This window comes from Oncorhynchus keta, chromosome 26 (assembly GCF_023373465.1).
Source record: "Oncorhynchus keta strain PuntledgeMale-10-30-2019 chromosome 26, Oket_V2, whole genome shotgun sequence".
In the NCBI taxonomy this organism is placed as follows: domain Eukaryota; kingdom Metazoa; phylum Chordata; class Actinopteri; order Salmoniformes; family Salmonidae; genus Oncorhynchus; species Oncorhynchus keta.
Window position 1 is genome coordinate 6,840,030 of NC_068446.1, and position 19,723 is coordinate 6,859,752.

The 19,723-nt window shown below is 44.0% G+C and overlaps 1 protein-coding gene across 5 annotated transcripts in view; it reads left to right on the forward strand.

Moving 5' to 3' along the window:
* Window positions 1-19,723, forward strand: part of LOC118358877 (protein O-linked-mannose beta-1,2-N-acetylglucosaminyltransferase 1-like) — a 116,192-nt gene that overhangs the window by 14,176 nt on the left and 82,293 nt on the right. For 3 of the 5 annotated variants that reach the window (XM_052480121.1, XM_052480122.1, XM_052480123.1), the window contains exons 9-21: window positions 3,024-3,151; window positions 3,300-3,370; window positions 3,445-3,520; window positions 3,641-3,724; window positions 3,958-3,999; window positions 4,098-4,156; window positions 7,735-7,807; window positions 11,258-11,386; window positions 11,483-11,608; window positions 11,804-11,913; window positions 12,174-12,309; window positions 15,375-15,484; window positions 15,645-19,147. In XM_052480121.1, coding sequence (XP_052336081.1) covers window positions 3,024-3,151; window positions 3,300-3,370; window positions 3,445-3,520; window positions 3,641-3,724; window positions 3,958-3,999; window positions 4,098-4,156; window positions 7,735-7,807; window positions 11,258-11,386; window positions 11,483-11,608; window positions 11,804-11,913; window positions 12,174-12,309; window positions 15,375-15,484; window positions 15,645-15,792 — 1,292 coding nt within the window. In that variant the 3' untranslated portion in view covers window positions 15,793-19,147. Of the gene's footprint in view, window positions 1-3,023; window positions 3,152-3,299; window positions 3,371-3,444; window positions 3,521-3,640; window positions 3,725-3,957; window positions 4,000-4,097; window positions 4,157-7,734; window positions 7,808-11,257; window positions 11,387-11,482; window positions 11,609-11,803; window positions 11,914-12,173; window positions 12,310-15,374; window positions 15,485-15,644; window positions 19,148-19,723 lie in introns of those variants that run through there. The other 2 variants (XR_008080027.1, XM_052480124.1) reach the window with 2 other exon arrangements.

Here is a 19,723-nt window from a genome sequence, read left to right on the forward strand (position 1 = left end):
CAGAAACAAATACTTTCTTCTGAAACTTGTCAGTCTATTCTTGTTCTGAGAAATGAAGGCTATTCCTTGCGATAAATTGCCAAGAAATTGAAGATCTCGTACAACGCTGTGAACTACTCCCTTCACAGAACAGCACAAACTGGCTCTAACCAGAATAGAAAGAGGAGTGGGAGGCCCCGGTGCACAACTGAGCAAGAGGACAAGTACATTGTTGTGAGGCGTCTGTTTCTCAAATTTGACAAGTCTTCAACTGGCGGCAGCTTTTAAATAGTACCCGCAAAACACCAGTCTCAACGTCAACAGTGAAGAGGTGCCTCTGGGATGCTGGCCTTCTAGGCAGAGTTCCGGTGTCTGTGTTCTTTTGCCCATCTTAATCTTTTATTTTTATTGGCCAGTCTGAGATATCGCTTTTTCTTTGATTTGATTTAGAAGGACAATAGTGTCATGATTGTGTTATTAATCAGCAGCAAATAATTTGACCACGTGCCTTGCTGATTTGATATCATTCTGTTTTACGTTATGAAAATAAGCTGTTAATGGACTGTTTTATTTACTATAACTCTCTTGCTAATCACATTTATTGTAAGGGACACACAAACACACTACTTGTTGCAGTAGGTCTTTTAGAATATTGCAAAACATATCCATGACTATCCAAGTTGATGAGCAGGAAACAAACGATGCCAGTCAGGCTGCACAGCCGGCCCATCGAAACGACACCTAAACCACATGAGGTTGGTGGCACCTTAATTGGGGAGGACGTGGTAATGGCTGGAGCTGGATAGGGGGAATGATATTAAATACAGCAAACACATGGTTTCCCATGTAGTGATGCCATTCCATTTTTTTTGCTCCATTCCAGCCATTATTATGAGCCATCCTCCCATCAGCAGCCTCCACTGACCTAAACTATACCGACACAAATTTCACACATAAATGGTTGGCATATAGAAGAGATTAAATTGACAATCTGATGAGTGACAATATTATCAGTTGTCAAATTGTACATGAAGAGAGAGGTGAGTCTTGTAATTGACAGATGCAGGGAAAGGAGCATAACATTTTCAAATCACATGCAGGTAAAACATTTTGATTTCTATATAGTATCAGAAAGAAACTGCAGAATTTTCTCTGACACTTACCTTTGTCAAATAACGCAAAATTCAAGAGGTGCAGCTCCATTTCCAAATGTAACTTTTTCCAAGAATATCCGTGCTGTCAATGTGTTCAGCACATGACCACTCGCACGTCAGCATTGCTCTGACTACTAAGCAAAAAATATGCTATTTTGTTTTCAATGGATGAATGGGTGATAGAAAGCAGAACTGATAATGGTGCATGTGACTACAATAAACTGAATGTGATTGAATTTGATTCTGTTAAGTTCATGTATTAAGTATCCCTATTATTACGGGGCTATCAAGAGTGCGGCGCCTGCGTGGGAAGTTTGGTTGTTGATGGACCTAGCCTTGAGTGGAATGGCTACATTGTAGTGTGTTCATACAGTATAGTAAACTTTGTTAAACTGGAACCTTGTCGTTGTGTCATTTCGAGTTAACAGATTGATCTGAATGTTGAGGGTGAAGACGATGATTGAAATTAGAACAGTCGTGGAATGATGAAGAATTGTGGGCGGTCTACTTTATTTGATTATGAAAGCCTGGAAATGGTGTATATTTAGAACAGGGGTGGGTAAACCTTTTGGCTCGAGGGCCACATTGGGATTAAGAAATTCAATGGAGGGGCGCATTTTTGGTGGGATTTAATTGTTTGTTAAAATCAATTTGCGGGGGACTCCTGAGTTACGCAGCGGTCTATGGCACCGCATCACTACAGACCCGGTTTCGATCCCAGGCTGTGTCACAGCTGGCTGTGACCGGTAGACGCATGAGGCGGCGCACAATTGGCCCAGCGTCGTCCGGGTTAGGGAGGGTGACATGTTCGATGCCAATATAATGCGGCAGAGGTGTACGGTGTTTCCTCCGAACATTGGTGCGGTGGCCTGCCTCCAAGAAGTGGGCTGCAACTGGATAAGTAAAGTTTTTACACCTAATGGTGCTACGTCCAATTTCGATGCTCTGAGATACGACACTTTTAATTCAGTGTTCCAGCATTTGTTTTACCTACATAATTTTTACCACAAGGACAAGTTATAAGATAAATAACTGCCTTAGTGGATGCAAAAATGTAATAACACCTTTTATTGGGATTGATTTCCCTGTTTGTGGGTGTTTGAAGGACCTACATTTCTAAGTGCCATTGCATTGAGCATAGAAGTTTACAGCAATGGCGCAAATCAGAATGTTATTCAGGAATATCTTGGGGTGGTAAATCAGTTTTTACCAATTGGTCTCTGAGATTTCTGCCCCGCGAGAATACGTCCACGGGAAGGTCCGAAAACACAATGCCGAGACTATCATCGGATTTTAGGATGTGCCAATGTTTGAACAATTCCCTTAATTTGTTCAGAGCACTTTGAATAGCGGGTAGTTAGAATGCGAGACTGACTTTGAAAAATGTCATAATATTGCTGTCCGTCAATTGATTCCCAACCAAGTTTACTGAGCTTGAGCAATTTTGAGAAAAACAATTGATTTGTGTTGTGCCAGGTTGGTAGTCTTATTCAAAGTGATTTGCAGCTGTGATGGCTGCCAAAGGCGCTTCCACAAAGTATTAACTTGGGTGTTGAAGGCAAATGCAATCAATACATCTTCATTTTTTATGAAGATTCATTTTCAATATTTTGTCTTTTACTTTGAAAGTGTGGACTAGGTTGTGTAGGTCGGTTAAAAAAATATATAATTTGAGGCAGAAAAATCAGATGACTGCAAGGGGTGTGTATACTTTCACTATGGTGGTTTTATGCTCCTGCACCATGTCAACCACCATCTCAACTCCTACTTGTCGTGTGCGTTTTTATACTGAATGCCACACTTGAAGTTCCCTTGTGGGGGAAAAAAATACAAATGAAATGTGTCAGTGAATTGTAATTGGGTGTCATTCTCCTCTCTCTCCCCCTGCAGATGCAGAGTGCCATTGGGCTGACACAGAGCTGAACAGGAGGAGAAAACTCTTCTGCAGTAAGGTGGAGGGCTACGGCAGCATCTGTAGCTGCAAGGACCCGGCCCCCATTGAGTTCAACCCAGACCCAGTAAGGCCCACGTCCACCATTTTTTTTTATTTTACCTTTATTGGCACCCTATTCCCGATTTAGTGCACTACTTTTTTTTTTTTAAATTTACAAGGGCCCTTCTGGATGATTGAACTCAAGCTATCCCCCCTCCCCCTCCTTTCTCTAGCTCCCCCACAACAATGTGTTTAATGTTCCTGTGGCGGTCATCGCTGGGAACAGACCTAACTATCTGTACAGGTATGACTGATTCTGATGGGAAGGGACGGGGTCTGGACGTAGGGTTACGACCAGCTCTTTCTTCTCCATGTTAGGATGCTGAGGTCTCTGCTCTCGGCCCAGGGGGTCAACCCACAGATGGTCACAGTCTTCATCGATGGATACTATGACGTACGGATGTCCTTCTCTTTATCTTCACCCTCCTCAAGCATCTTCTCAACTGTATGGTATTTAATTTATTGCGCTTAAAGCTGTATGTGTGTGCTTGCGTGCATGTGTGTGTTCGTACAGGAGCCCATGGATGTGGTGGAGCTGTTTGGACTGAAGGGGGTTCAACACACTCCCATCAGCATCAAGAATGCCAGAGTATCACAGGTGAGATGTCTGTCAGCCAACTCACTCATCACACTCAGAGCAGCCTCCATCACAGACCAGCTGAAACGGAGTCAGTCACACAGTCATTAGTCAACTAGAAGTCACTTATTTTGTCTAACACCAACAAATGAGACGATCAAAAGGCAATGTTGTGTTGTAATGCACACCAGTGTTTTGGCATCCATCACCCACTCCTTACCACCTCTATACATCTGTCTGCTCTCTCCTTTCAGCACTACAAAGCCAGTCTCACCGCAACCTTCAACCTACACCCAGTGAGTATTTTCACCTTTTCTGTCCACCAAATCCAGATAAGTTATTATGGTTGTGGTTGATTTCTGCCATTGTGGTCGATTTTGTGATTGATTTGCAGGATGCCGACTTTGCCATAGTCCTGGAGGAAGACCTAGATATCTCCATAGATTTCTTCAGGTAAGATCTCTGTAATTTTAGATTAGAATGGATTTGGATTTCACATGACTGGGAATACAGATATGCATCACAGATACCTTTAAATAAAAGTAGGGACGAGGATCAGAAAACCATAGAGTTTGATCGGGCTGTTGATTGTGGAATGTTGTCCCACTCCTCTTCGAATGCTGTGCGAAGTTGCTGGATATTGGTGGGAACTGGATCACAGTGTTGTTCATGTCGCTTCAGAGCGTCCCAAACATACTCAATGGGTGACATGTCTGGTGAGTATGCAGGTTGTGGAAGAAATGGAACATTTTCAGCTTGCAGGAATTGTGTACAGATCCTTGCGACATGGGGCCGTGCATCATCATGCTGAAACATGAGGCGGTGGCGGTGGATGAGTGGCACGACAACGGGCCTCAGGATTTCATCACAGTATCTCTGTGCATTCACATTTCCATCTATAAAATGCAATTGTGTTCGTTGTTTGTAGTTTATGCCTGCCCCATACCATAAACCCATGGCAACATGGGTCACTCTGTTCAAAACGTTGACATCAGCAAACCCCTCGCCTACACGATGCCACCTGCCCTGTACAGTTGAAACCGGGATTCATCCGTGAAGAACACACTTCTCCAGTGTGCCAGTGGCCATCGGAGGTGAATATTTACCCACTGAAATCAGTTACAACGCCACGGTCAAGACCCTGGGTAGGACGATGCGCACGCAGATGAGCTTTCCTAAGACGGTTTCTGAGTTTGTGCAGAGGTTCTTCGGTTGTGAAAAACTCAGTTTCATCAGCTGTCTGGGTGGCTGTGGTCTCAGACAATCGCGCAGCTGAAGAAGCCAGATGTGGAGTTCCTGGGCTGGCTTGGTTACACATGGTCTGCGGTTGTGGGGCCAGTTGGACGTACTGCCAAATTCTCTAAAATGACGTTGGAGGCAGCTTATGGTATAGAAATTAGCATTCATGATGCAGTCAGCATGCCAATGCACGCTCCCTCAACTTGACATCTGTGGCATTGTTGTGTGACAACTGCACAGGTGCACCTGTGTAATCGTGCTGTTAAATGAGTTTCTCGATATGCCACACCTATCATGTGGATGGATTATCTTGGCAAAGGAGAAATGCTCACCAACAGGGATGGATGTAAGCACATTTTTGCACAGCATTTGAGAGGGCAGCTTTAGGTGTGTATGGAACATTTTTGGGATCTTTAATAGCAGCTCATGAAACATGGGACCAACACGTTACATGTGTATATACAGTGCATTCGGAAAGTATTCAGACCCCTTCCCTACTCCACATTCTGTTATGTTACAGCATTAGTCTAAAATTGATCAAAAAAATTCCCTCAATCTACACACAATACCCGATAATGACAAAGTGAAAACAGGTTTTATTTTATTTTGGCAAATTTATTTAAAAAACGATACTTAAGTATTCAGATTTTGCTATTGAGCTCCAGTGGATCCTGTTTCCATTGATTATCCTTGATGTTTCTACAACTTGTGGTAAATACAATTGATTGGAAAGGCACACACCTGTCTATATAAGGTCCTACTGTTGATAGTGCATGTCAGAGCAAAAACCAAGCCATGAGGTTGAAAGGAATTGTCTGTTGAGCTCTGAGACGACAGGATTGTGTCGAGGCACAGATCTGGGGAAGGGTACCAAAACATTTCTGCAGCTTTGAAGGTCCCCAAGAACACAGTGGCCTCCATCATTCTTAAATAGAATACATTTGGAACCACCAAGACTCTTCCTAGAACCCTAACCCAGCCAAACTGAGCAATCAGGGGAGAAGGGCCATGGTCAGGGAGGTGACCAAGAACCAAATGGACACTCTGACTGAGCTCCAGAGTTCCTCTGAGGAGATGGGAGAACCTTCCAGTAGGACAACCATCTCTGCAGCGCTCCACCTATCAGGCCTTTATGGTAGAGTGGCCAGACGGAAGCCACTCCTCTGTAAAAGGCACATGACCGCCCGCTTAGACTTTGCCAAAAGGCTCCTAAAGGACTCTGACCACGAGAAACAAGATTCTCTGGTCGGATGAAACCAAGATTGAACTCTTTGGCCTGAGTGCCAAGTGTCACGTCTGCAGGAAACCTGTCACCATCCCTACAGTGAAGCACGGTGGTGGCAGCATCATACTGTGGGGATGTTTTTCAGCGGCAGGAACTGGGAGACGAGACAGGACCAAGGGAAAGATGAACGGGGCAAAGTACAGAGCGATCCTTGACTAAAACCTGCTCCAGAGGGCTCAGTACCTCCGACTGGGGTGAAGGTTCACCTTCCAACAGGACAACGACCCTAAGCACACAGTCAAAACAACACAGGAGTGGCCTCGGGACAAGTCTCTGAATGTCCTTGAGTGGTCCAGCCAGAGCCCGGACTTGAACCCGAATGAACATCTCTGGAGAGACCCGAAAATAGCTGTGCAACCTGACAGAGATTGATAGGATCTGCAGAGAAGAATGCGAGAAACTCCCCAAATACACGTGTGCCAAGCTTTTAGCGTCATACCCAAGAAGCCTCAAGGCTGTAATCGCTGCTAAAGGTGTTTCAACAAGTACTGAGTAAAGGTTCTGGATACTTATGTAAATGTGATATTTCAGTTCAAAATTGTATAAATATTTTAACATTTCAACAAACCTGTTTTTTGCTTTGTCGTAATGGGGTATTGTATAGAATGAGGGGGGAAACTACATCCATTTTTTAATAAGGCTGTAATGCAACAAAATGTGGAAAAACTGGAGTCTGAATACTTTTATTCAGACCCTAAGAATTTCCCCAATTTTTTTTTTAATGTTATGTTACAGCAAATTGCTCATCAAGCTACGCACAATAACCCACAATGACAAGGCAAGAACAGGTTCAGAAATGTTTGCAAATGTATAAAGAATACAAGTAAGTGAACATTCATTTACATAAGTATTCAGACCCGCTTTCGACACCTTTTAGAGTCCTTGCCCACAACGAATTGAGGCTGTTCTGAGGGGTGAGGTGCAACTCAATATTAGGAAGGTGTTCTTAATGTGTAGTACACTCAGGTGAGAGGGAGCGAGAGAGAACGAGACTTCAATCTCAGCGCAAAGATCATTGGAAGTTTGTCAGTGAGTTTAATGTAGCTGAGTTTGTGCTTTAGAATGAATATGACTATTATTGACCAAAAGGGGGCAGTAGATCCACATGCTTCCTGCTTTACTAAATCTCTTCTTTGTGTGCCCCAATCCTGAAATGCATTAACTGTTGAACATGTGCTACTTCTCCAGCACTGTCCTCCGTTAACGAATGAGAAATGGCTGACAAACATTTGGAGTATGGGGCCAACTGAATTCAATGCTTGTTTAACCTCGCAAACATCCTCTTCGGAAGAACTGGTAGAGATGGTTCAACTGTCACATACTGGAATGGAATGTATTTGTGGTAGGGATTCATAGACTTGGATCAACTTTATTCATCCCCAGCATGAAGACATCTATGCGACTCTTGTCCCTCAACCAATGTGACAGATCAGTGCAGGAGGAATCGACGCGACATCTGAAATAAGACAATGGTTGGTGACATGTTATGGTTGTTGTTCCTGTCCAGTTTCCTGAGCCAGACCGTCCATCTGCTCAACGAGGACGACAGCTTATACTGCATCTCGGCCTGGAACGACCAGGTCAGTGTCCTTCTCTCGATACTTTCCACACTTTAAACGTTTTCCTTTCGTTGCTGTAGCTCAGTTGGTAGAGCATGGCTAGTGGGTTAGGGGGCCCCCCACCTCAACATTTGTGGCCCGTCTTGATGACAGAGAGAGAAATTGTTTTTTAATGTAAATTTCCTGCAATTCTACACAATTTGCCATACAGAAAAAAAATTGTTTTAAATGCCCACGAGTAGAATTTAACTTTTTTTTCAGCTGAAAGACGATGCCAATAGCTTACCAATGATGTTGCACAACCACTTAAGTCAAGTCATGTCATTGTTTTAGTATGATATACTGTATTTGGAGTTGAAAGGGGAAATCCCAAAGTGATATTTTCAGTGCCAATGCTGTGCGTTTCCCCTATATGACGTGCTAATACTTTTCAGTCTCTTTCTTTTCAGAGCTGGGTTTTATTTGAATGTTACCACCCACCAGCATGCCATTGTTTATTAATCAGAAACACCTGCAAAGTTCTTTCTCGAGTCGCGACTGAGCTGAGCAATATAATAGATAAAGTTTGGCTTAGCCAAACAGCTTCTTTTCCCATAGCCTGCGCTTGGCTGCCTGAGATAGGGAGCAAATTAAACGTATGTTTTTGCACCTCCATTTTTTTTTTACCAGGAAATTATCATAATCCATTGGATCATTTGTCAAGTTTCACTTATTTTTGAGCTAGTCTGTATAAAAATATTAACTCGGCAAAAAAAGAAACGTCCCTTTTTCAGGACCCTGTATTTTTAAAGATAATTAATAAAAATCCAAATAACTTCACAGATCTTCATTGTTAAGGGTTTGAACACTGTTTCCCATGCTTGTTCAATGAACCATAAACAATTAATGAACATGCACCTGTGGAACGGTCGTTAAGACACTAACAGCTTACAGACGGTAGGCAATTAAAGTCACAGTTATGAAATGTTAGGACACTAAAAAGGCCGTTCTACGGACTCTGAAAAACACCAAAAGAAAGATGCCAAGTGTCCCTGCTCATCTGTGTGAATGTGCCTTAGGCATGCTGCAAGGAGGCATGAGGACTGCAGATGTGGCCAGGGCAATAAATTGCAATGTCCGTACTGTGAAACGCCGAAGACAGAGCTATAGGGAGACAGGATGGATAGCTGATCGTCCTCACAGTGGCAGACCACGTGTAACAACACATGCACAGGATCTGAACATCACACCTGCGGGACAGGTACAGGATGGCAACAACAACTGCCCGAGTTACACCAGGGAACGCACAATCCCTCCATCAGTGCTCAGACTGTCCGCAATAGTCTGAGAGAGGCTGGACTGAGGGCTTGTAGGTCTGTTGTAAGGCAGGTCCTCACCAGACATCACCGGCAACAATGTTGCCTAAGGGCACAAACACACCGCCGCTGGCCCAAACAGGACTGGCAAAAAGTGCTCTTCACTGACGAGTCGCGGTTTTGTCTCACCGGGGGTGATGGTCGGATTTGCGTTTATTGTCGAAGGAATAAGCATTACACCGAGGCCTGTACTCTGGGGCGGTGTGTCAGCATCATTGGACTGAGCTTGTTGTCATTGCAGGCAATCTCAACGCTGTGCGTTACAGGGAAGACATCCTCCTCCCTCATGTTGTACCCTTCCTGCAGGCTCATCCTGACAATGACCCTCCAGCATGACATTGCCACCAGCCATACTGCTCGTTCTGTGCGTGATTTCCTGCAAGACAGGAATGTCAGTGTTCTAGCATGGCCAGCGAATATCCCGGATCTCAGTCCCATTAATCACGTCTGGGACCTGTTGGATCGGAGGGTGAAGTTCCCAGAAATGTCCGGGAACTTGCAGGTGCCTTGGTGGAAGAGTGGGGTAACATCTCACAGCAAGAACAGGCAAATGTGGTGCAGTCCATGAGGAGGAGATGCACTGCAGTACTTAATGCAGCTGGCAGCTACACCAGATACTGACTGTTACTTTTCATTTTCACCCCCCCCCGTTCAGGGACACATTATTCATTATTTCTGTCACGTCTGTGGAACTTGTTAAGTTAGTCTGTTGTTGAATCTTGTTATGTTCATACAAATATTTACACATGTTAAGTTTTCTGAAAATAAGCTCAGTTGACAGTGAGAGAACGTTTCTATTTTTGCTGAGTTCATATACACTAAGTATAGAATCTTTAAAATGTGTATTTATTTAAGAACACCATTTCTTTCCGTGTCATAGACTGACCAGGTGCGCAACTCGATATTAGGAAGGTGTTCTTAATGTTTTGTACACTGAGTGTATATGACCATTTTATAAATGGTAAACTTGCATGTATAGTATTTTGGGACTCCGCTCCCCCCACCACCCCAAGATGAATGGTTTTGACCACGCTTCACTGCTTTAGATTGGTGCAGCTAGAAATCACAAGTGTTTTTCCTATATTATAAACTGGGTGGTTTTACATATAATTTGCGGCGTGCATCATGAGCAAAGTCATTGTAGCCTATGATTTGACTTCCCCTAGCTGTGAGAACCATGACATGAGCACAGGCTGACTTATCTCTGCTATAGCGCAGCTGAATAGCCTGCCAGCAGCCTACCGAAGGTGGCACCGTGTTCATTACAATGTAGAACATCGCGCCACTAGTCCAAATCGTTCAATAGTTAAGACTATCTATGTTACTTTTTCTATTTCTATGGTGGATTCAAGAGCCACAATTTATTAAATATGCCAGGACTTTGGCTATAACAATATATGGCGAAGTCAAAGATACTGGTTTCCCCTATCCATCTGGTGAACATTTCCCTAATTGCTTATGACAAATCCAGCTCCAAAACTGTAGCCAGCTGGCTAATCTTATGAATAAGGTGAAGCAACAACAGATAAGATTAGCTGAATAAGGTTAGCATGCTAGCTAAATACACTGACAGCTGTCAGGCCCCTACTTGTGATTTCTCCACACCGCGTGGAAATCAACAGAACATTCCCACCCCCAATTCGTGAATATGTATTAGCAGGCTGCGTCATTCTTCGGGAGGTGGAACCTAAACGAGAATTTCCTCCATAGGACAGTAATCATGTAGAAATAGGGGTGGATTTGCCCACTGGTGGGGGTCTTTTTAAAGTTACAATTCTACACATTTTGCCATGACTTGTGCCACGTTAATATGATATCTGAATGAGAATGACTAACAAAATCAATAGGGGGCCCATGGAGGACAAAAATGTCTTGTGCCCGAACAGCCTTAAAACCCACACCAAAGTCCAAAATGAACAAAAACGTCACGAAATGTCATAATATATGCACAAACTCTTCCGAACTGTTTTGGCTGGGAAGCATGCAGACACCGCTTATTTCGCTTATGCCTTGAGCTGGCCCTGCACCCATGACACTAAGTTGCTTTGGAATTGGCATATATTACTGTAATGTGTGGAAATTGTGTTTTATGTAGTTTTTAATATCTGCTATGCAGGGTTATGAGCACACTGCAGAGGACCCAGCTCTCCTCTACAGAGTGGAGAGTATGCCAGGCCTGGGCTGGGTGCTGAAGAAGAGTCTCTACAAAGACGAACTGGAGCCCAAGTGGCCCACGCCTGAGAAGGTACTAGCACACGTGTGTGTGCAGTTTCCGAAACTGATAGTTCATATTTTCTCTGTGTGATCATGACAACGTGTGTGTGTGTGTGTGTGTGTGTAGCTGTGGGACTGGGACATGTGGATGCGTATGCCAGAACAGAGGAAAGGCAGAGAGTGTATCATCCCTGACGTGTCCCGCTCCTACCACTTTGGCATCATCGGACTCAACATGAACGGCTACTTCCACGTAAGGCCCTCTTCTTCACTACTAGAATACTATAGTATAGCCTTTCGTGTCATCTGCTCAGGCTGGTATCCATTTTAAAGTGAACTTGATGATGAATCCGGATACTGACATTTTCTCAGTGGGTTTTCATAAGCTGGTTATGGGTTTGACCTGTCTTGCATTTGAGTGTTTTTCTTCCTCATTTATCCTCTCCAGGAAGTGTATTTCAAGAAGCACAGGCTCAACACGGTTCCTAATGTCCAGCTGAAGAATGTTGACGGCTTGAAGAAAGATGCCTACGAGCTGGAGATTCAGAACTTACTTAAGTGAGTGAGCATGTATCAGATATAGTCCACAAATTAAGCTGTGTGCGCATGTGAGTTAAAAAAAAAACATATTTCCACCGAGATTTGCTTTCAAATGGATAGTCGTTGCCTCAATAACTAAGTCTATGGGAACAGCTAGCATGTCTGCACTGACTCTAGTAGCAAAGTACACAGAAAAGTACCCTTGTCACCACTGCTGAAAAAATCATAGGGAAAACGTTTCGGTGACTAACTTATGTGTTATTCTGTGTTGTGCTCAGAGAGGCTGATGTACTGGACCACAGTAAGAACCCATGTGAGGACTTGTTCATCCCTGATACAGAGGGGAAGACCTATGTCATGTACATCAAGATGGAGCTGGAGACTGACACATCCACCTGGACTGAGCTTGCCAAGGTAGAGGGGGCTGGGAGATATAGAGACGAGCTCTTCACATTTCAATATACAGTGCCTTCGGAGAGTATTCAGATGAGATGTTTCTACTTGATTGGAGTCCACCTGTGGTCAATGCAATTGATTAGACATGATTTGGAAAGGCACACACCTGTGTATATATAACATTTACATTTAAGTCATTTAGCAGACGCTCTTATCCAGAGCGACTTACAAATTGGTGCATTCACCTTATGACATCCAGTGGAACAGCCACTTTACAATAGTGCATCTAAATCTTTTAAGGGGGGTGAGAAGGATTACTTTATCTTATCCTAGGTATTCCTTAAAGAGGTGGGGTTTCAGGTGTCTCCGGAAGGTGGTGATTGACTCCGCTGTCCTGGCGTCGTGAGGGAGTTTGTTCCACCATTGGGGGGCCAGAGCAGCGAACAGTTTTGACTGGGCTGAGCGGGAACTGTACTTCCTCAGTGGTAGGGAGGCGAGCAGGCCAGAGGTGGATGAACGCAGAGCCCTTGTTTGGGTGTAGGGCCTGATCAGAGCCTGGAGGTACTGAGGTGCCGTTCCCCTCACAGCTCCGTAGGCAAGCACCATGGTCTTGTAGCGGATGCGAGCTTCAACTGGAAGCCAGTGGAGAGAGCGGAGGAGCGGGGTGACGTGAGAGAACTTGGGAAGGTTGAACACCAGACGGGCTGCGGCGTTCTGGATGAGTTGTAGGGGTTTAATGGCACAGGCAGGGAGCCCAGCCAACAGCGAGTTGCAGTAATCCAGACGGGAGATGACAAGTGCCTGGATTAGGACCTGCGCCACTTCCTGTGTGAGGCAGGGTCGTACTCTGCGGATGTTGTAGAGCATGAACCTACAGGAACGGGCCACCGCCTTGATGTTAGTTGAGAACGACAGGGTGTTGTCCAGGATCACGCCAAGGTTCTTAGCGCTCTGGGAGGAGGACACAATGGAGTTGTCAACCGTGATGGCGAGATCATGGAACGGGCAGTCCTTCCCCGGGAGGAAGAGCAGCTCCGTCTTGCCGAGGTTCAGCTTGAGGTGGTGATCCGTCATCCACACTGATATGTCTGCCAGACATGCGGAGATGCGATTCCCCACCTGGTCATCAGAAGGGGGAAAGGAGAAGATTAATTGTGTGTCGTCTGCATAGCAATGATAGAGACCATGTGAGGTTATGACAGAGCCAAGTGACTTGGTGTATAGCGAGAATAGGAGAGGGCCTAGAACAGAGCCCTGGGGACACCAGTGGTGAGAGCGCGTGGTGAGGAGACAGATTCTCGCCACGCCACCTGGTAGGAGCGACCTGTCAGGTAGGACGCAATCCAAGCGTGGGCCGCGCCGGAGATGCCCAACTCGGAGAGGGTGGAGAGGAGGATCTGATGGTTCACAGTATCGAAGGCAGCCGATAGGTCTAGAAGGATGAGAGCAGAGGAGAGAGAGTTAGCTTTAGCAGTGCGGAGCGCCTGATTTGGATCAAGAAGGTCATTCTGAGAGAGATAGCGGGAGAGCTGGCCAAGGACGGCACGTTCAAGAGTTTTGGAGAGAAAAGAAAGAAGGGATACTGGTCTGTAGTTGTTGACATCGGAGGGATCGAGTGTAGGTTTTTTCAGAAGGGGTGCAACTCTCGCTCTCTTGAAGACGGAAGGGACGTAGCCAGCGGTCAGGGATGAGTTGATGAGCGAGGTGAGGTAAGGGAGAAGGTCTCCAGAAATGGTCTGGAGAAGAGAGGAGGGGATAGGGTCGAACGGGCAGGTTGTTGGGCGGCCGGCCGTCACAAGACGCAAGATTTCATCTGGAGAGAGAGGGAGAAAGAGGTCAGAGCACAGGGTAGGGCAGTGTGAGCAGAACCAGCGGTGTCGTTTGACTTAGCAAACGAGGATCGGATGTCGTCGACCTTCTTTTCAAAATGGTTGACAAAGTCATCTGCAGAGAGGGAGGGGGAGGATTCAGGAGGGAGGAGAAGGTGGCAAAGAGCTTCCTAGGGTTAGAGGCAGATGCTTGGAATTTAGAGTGGTAGAAAGTGGCTTTAGCAGCAGAGACAGAGGAGGAAGGTCATACAGTTTGCAATCCAAGCCTCTTCCTTGAGCTGGCCAAACTGAGCAATCAGGGGAGAAGGGCCTTGGTCAGGGAGGTGACCAAGAACCAGATGGACACTCTGACAGAGCTCCAGAGTTCCTCTGTGGAGATGGGAGAACCTTCCAGAAGGAAAACCATCTCTGTAGCACTTCACCAATCAGGCCTTTATGGTAGAGTGGCCAGACTGAAGCCACTCCTCAGTAAAAGGCACATGACCGCGCACTTGGAGTTTGCCAAAAGGCTCCTAAAAGACTGTCAGACCATGAGAACCAAGTTTCTCTGGTCTGATGAAAGCAAGATTGAACTATTTGGCCTGAATGCCAAGCCTCACGCCTGGAGGAAACCTAGCAACATTTCTACAGTGAAGCATGGTGGTGGCAGCATCATTCTGTTGGGATGTTTCATCATTCGGCAGGGACTGGGAGACTAGTCAGGATCGAGGGAAGATGAACGGCGCAAAATAGAGGTCCTTGATGAAAACCTGCTCCAGATTGCAACAGGACAACGACCTTAAGCACACAGCCAAAACAATGCAGGAGTGGCTTTGAGAGCCCGGATTTCAACCTGATCGAACATCTCTGGAGAGACCTGAAAAATAGCTGACAGCTTGAGGATCTGCAGAGAAGAATGTGAGAAACTCCTCAAATACAGTTGTGCCAAGCTTGTGGCGTTACCCAGGAACACTTGAGGCTCTTAATCTCTGCCAAAGGTGCTTCAACAAAGTACTGAGTAAAGGGTCTGAAAATGTATGTAAATGTTATATCAGTTTATGTCTACAAACCTGTTTTTGCTTTGTCATTAAGGGGTATTGTGTATATATTGATGACGAAAATAAAAATGTAATCCGTTTCAGAATGAGGCTGTAAAGTAACAAATAAAAGTCAAGGTTTTTCACCTTAAACTGAATCAAACTGTTGCTGTTTTGTTGTCACATGATAACTTTTTTTTTTTCTTTTTCGGACTAACGTGTGTGCTGTCCTCCTCAGTGTCTCCACGTGTGGGATCTGGATGTGAGAGGGTACCACAACGGCATGTGGAGGCTCTTCAGGAAGAGGAACCATGTCCTGGTTGTGGCCGTTCCTATCTCGCCATACTCGTAAGTTATTATAGTGCGTCACTGTGGTTATGGTTAAGGCCCCTCTGCACATTTTAGTAAACATTTTATTTAACTCGACAGTTTAAGAACAAATTGCAGTACTTCATAATAGAATGACAATGTATACTCAACTAAACTTTTTTTTTTTGAACCAGAACAGAATCCCAATCCAACTTATTTCCACCGCTAAAATCTATATTTTTTCCTCTGTCTTCACTTTGGTCAGCGTGAAGAAGCCAGTGAACGTTACACCCATCCACCTAGAGCCTCCGCCCAAAGAAGAGGGAGCTCCCATGGAGCAGCGTTAGCCCAACACCACCACACACCCTTTCACAATGCGCTCGACTGGTATTATGGTCATTCTTGAATTGGCTTGGGGCGTCAGAGAGCCATTTTCTTTACACTACAACACTCAGAGGGGGGTATGTGGTGTAGAAGTGATCCACACTGCCTACTGAGGTCGCTTGAGAATCTTGATTCCTGAGGTCAGATTTGGCGCCAGACCTGTTTCTTTACACTGTAAAAATAGTCTCTTTTTGAAACCGGTTTCAAAATAGTGTAAAAGGTGGAGTAGCCCAACACCACCACACACACGCTCTCTCTAGCCTGGCCTTAACGCCTGCACCCTTACCCTACTACCAACACCACCCTCCTGGCCTTACCACAGACGGCAAGGCTTCTTGGAAGTGGTGTTTTTATGGTGGTGGTCAGACACTGACTGGACTGCACCACTGATCATCATTGGTCTTTCACTGTGTGGAGGTTCACTAGAAGAAGGTTTTTGACGAAGTGGGAGATTGACCGTATTAGGTTGTGCCACAGGATTCCGTCCAAATGGTTACGTGTATATAGCTATGCCCCTTACTGACACTCCACCTGTGAATTCTCGGAGAAGAGGAGAGGGGACAGAGGCTGGACCAGGAACGGAGTACAAAAGGGATCTGTTAACATTTACTGCATCTTTGATGCGTCTCCTTTACGACGGTTGGATGATGTATGGAAGAAACAAACTGGATGAAAAGGAGAGGGAGGATAATTGACACTCAAATCTCACCCCCAGCTTTGTGGGGACACACCCGCATAAATAAGTGGCTTCCGATGAAACTTGCCCAACCAGAAAATATTTTATTTTTATTTTATTTCTAAGTGCTTTGTCAATCCTGTATACATTTTAACTTATGTTTATTTATTTCACTTGCCTGTATATCAACCAACAAGTGGTTGAAATGTTTTATTTTTAATCTGATTTTTATTAATATCACATTTTTACTTTAATTTTTACTTTTATTTTTAGGCCTAACGTTTACAGATCTGATATACTAATGTACAGTTGAAGTCAGAAGTTTACATACACCTTAGCCAAATACATTTAAACTCCGTTTTTTCACAATTCCTGACATTTAATCAGAGTAAAAATTCCCTTGTTGTTTCAGGTAGCCTTCCACAAGCTTCCCACAATAAGTTGGGTGAATTTTGACCCATTCCTCCTGACTGGTTTGTTGGCCTCCTTGCTCACACATGCTTTTTTCAGTTCTGCCCACAAATCTTCTATGGGATAGAGGTCAGGGCTTTATGATGGCCACTCCAATACCTTGACTTTGATGTTCTTAAGCAATTTCGCCATAACTTTGGAAGTATGCTTGGGGTCATTGTCCATTTGGAAGACCCATTTGCGACCAAGCTTTAACGTCTTGAGATGTTGCTTCAATATATCCACAATTTTCCTACCTCATGATGCCATCTATTTTGTGAAGTGCACCAGTCCCTCCTGCAGCAAAGCACCCACACAACATGATGATGCCACCACTGTGCTTCACGGTTGGGATGGTGTTCTTCGGTTTGCAAGCCTCCATCTTTGTCCTCCAAACATAATAATGGTCATTATGGCCAAGCAGTTCTATTTTTTTCATCAGACCAGAGGACATTTCTCCAAAAAGTACGATCTTTGTCCCCATGTGCCATTGTAAACCGCAGTCTGTCTTTTTTATGGCGGTTTTGGAGCAGTGGCTTCTTCCTTGCGGAGCAGCCTTTCAAGTTATGTCAATATAGGACTTGTTTTTCTGTGGATATAGATACTTTTGTACCTGTTTCCTCCAGCATCTTCATAAGGCCCGTTGCACCCTTTGCTGTTGTTCTGGGATTGATTTGCACTTTTCGCACCAAAGTACGTTCATCTCTAGGAGACAAAACGCGTCTCCTTCCTAAGCGGTATGACGGCGTTGTGGCCCCATGGTGTTTATACTTGCGTACTATTGTTTGTACAGATGAACGTGGTACCTTCAGGCAAATCCTTGGAAATTGCTCCCATGGAGGAACCGGACTTGTGGAGGTCTACATTTTTTTTTTTCTGAGGACTTTGCTGATATCCTTTGATTTTCCCATGATGTCTAGCAAAGAGGCACTGAGTTTGAAGGTAAGCCTTGAAATACATCCACAGGTACACCTCCACTTGACTCCAATGATGTCAATTAGCCTATCAGAAGCTTCTAAAGCCATGACATAATTTTCTGGAATTTTCCAAGCTGTTTAAAAGCACAGTCAACTTAGTGTTTGTGAACTTCTGATCCACTGGAATTGTGATACAGTGCACAATCTGAACGGTGGAAATAATCTGTCTGTAAACAATTGTTGGAAAAATGACTTGTATCATGCACAAAGTAGATGTCTGAACCGCCATGCCAAAACTATAGTTAACAATACATTTGTGAAGTGGTTAAAAAACAAGTTTTAATGACTCCAATCTAAGTGTATGTAAACTTCTGACTTCAACTGTACATATATAGATAGATACATCTATCTGAATAAAAAAAGCCTCCGCTTATTTGTAATTTGTTTCATTAACCTGTGTTTTAAAGTGCTAGTCGTTGCAGATTAGGCACATAATATATGTAAGATATGGCACCCCATTTCCCCATATACTGCACTACTTTTGACCAGAGCCCTGTGGGCCCCGGACAAAAGTCGTACACTCTTTAGGGTGCCATTTGCCACGTAAAGACCAGTGGTTAACATCAACCCGTGAACACTAAAGTCTGTCTGTGTTTCTGCACATATGATGGTCTCTGCACAGTGTGGTTGAGAGACATTTCAAGGTACTACTGGTGGAGGCTTTCTGAAATACTATCACTTTTTAAAAATGTTGGATATGTTATCAATATCTACTGTAGGGTTGAATGGTGATGAAATTGTTTGTAAAAGTAGGTATAGTGTATCAGTTTTTTTTGCAGAGTTTTTTTCGTGTGTGTGTGCTGCAGTGCATTTCATCAGTACCATGCCGATATCCTGCAGCTAAAACGATGGTTTTCATTTCAGTCACAATAACCACTTGTTGTTTTTGGTGTGTGTGTGTATTGTTGTCTAGCTCTACAGTCCTCTAATTTCAAAGAGAAATCTATTATAATGGAGGTTTGTCTGTTTGATAATGGTCCATAAACATTTTTTTTGCAGTTTGACTTACATGTGAAGTATTAGTCTCTCAATGAAATGAATAAATATGTTTTTTAAATTCTGGTGCCCAGTTTTTCTTGCAGTGTTTGTATTATTGATTTGGGGGAGTTGCGGTGAAAGAATGCTTAGGTGTGTGATTAACATAAGCATGTGAATTTATAGCAGGCATAACATTGATTTATTACTTTGGAATATTTGTAATTTTCTCGTTCTTGGTGAAGTTGTTTTCTCTTATTCTGTCTCTATTACGGTGTGGAAAGTAATACAACCAAGACTAAAAAAAAAACTGAGTACACACTTTTGTAATCAACTTTCTCCATCTATAAATCAGGATATGTTGTTTTGCACTGATTTAATACCTGAGTGTGTTATCTTTCATATGTAGGAACATACTGTTAAAAAAAATAACATCAAGGCAACCTGTCAGACATGGCACTATTACAACCTATTGTATGTTCAACAAAACATCTCAGCAGACGCTTTTGGCCAGGTAACAACATGTGTACATGGACCCCACTATGGCTGTCACCAAGGAGAGGGGAGATTAGATTACAGCATTAATGACATGGCTTTAATTACATGTAACAGCCTCTGTTTCCAACACCAGCTGTCATTATGGCCACAATGTTTTCCTGACAACATGACCAGACCCATGTATGACTGAACCATAACAGGACAAAGTCCTTAGTCCTCCCCTAGTGAAAATATCCTATAGGATTAGTGATTTTCCAATAGGATATTCTGTCACCTCTATCAGAATCCTATTGGACTACTTTTTCCCCTACTGTAAAT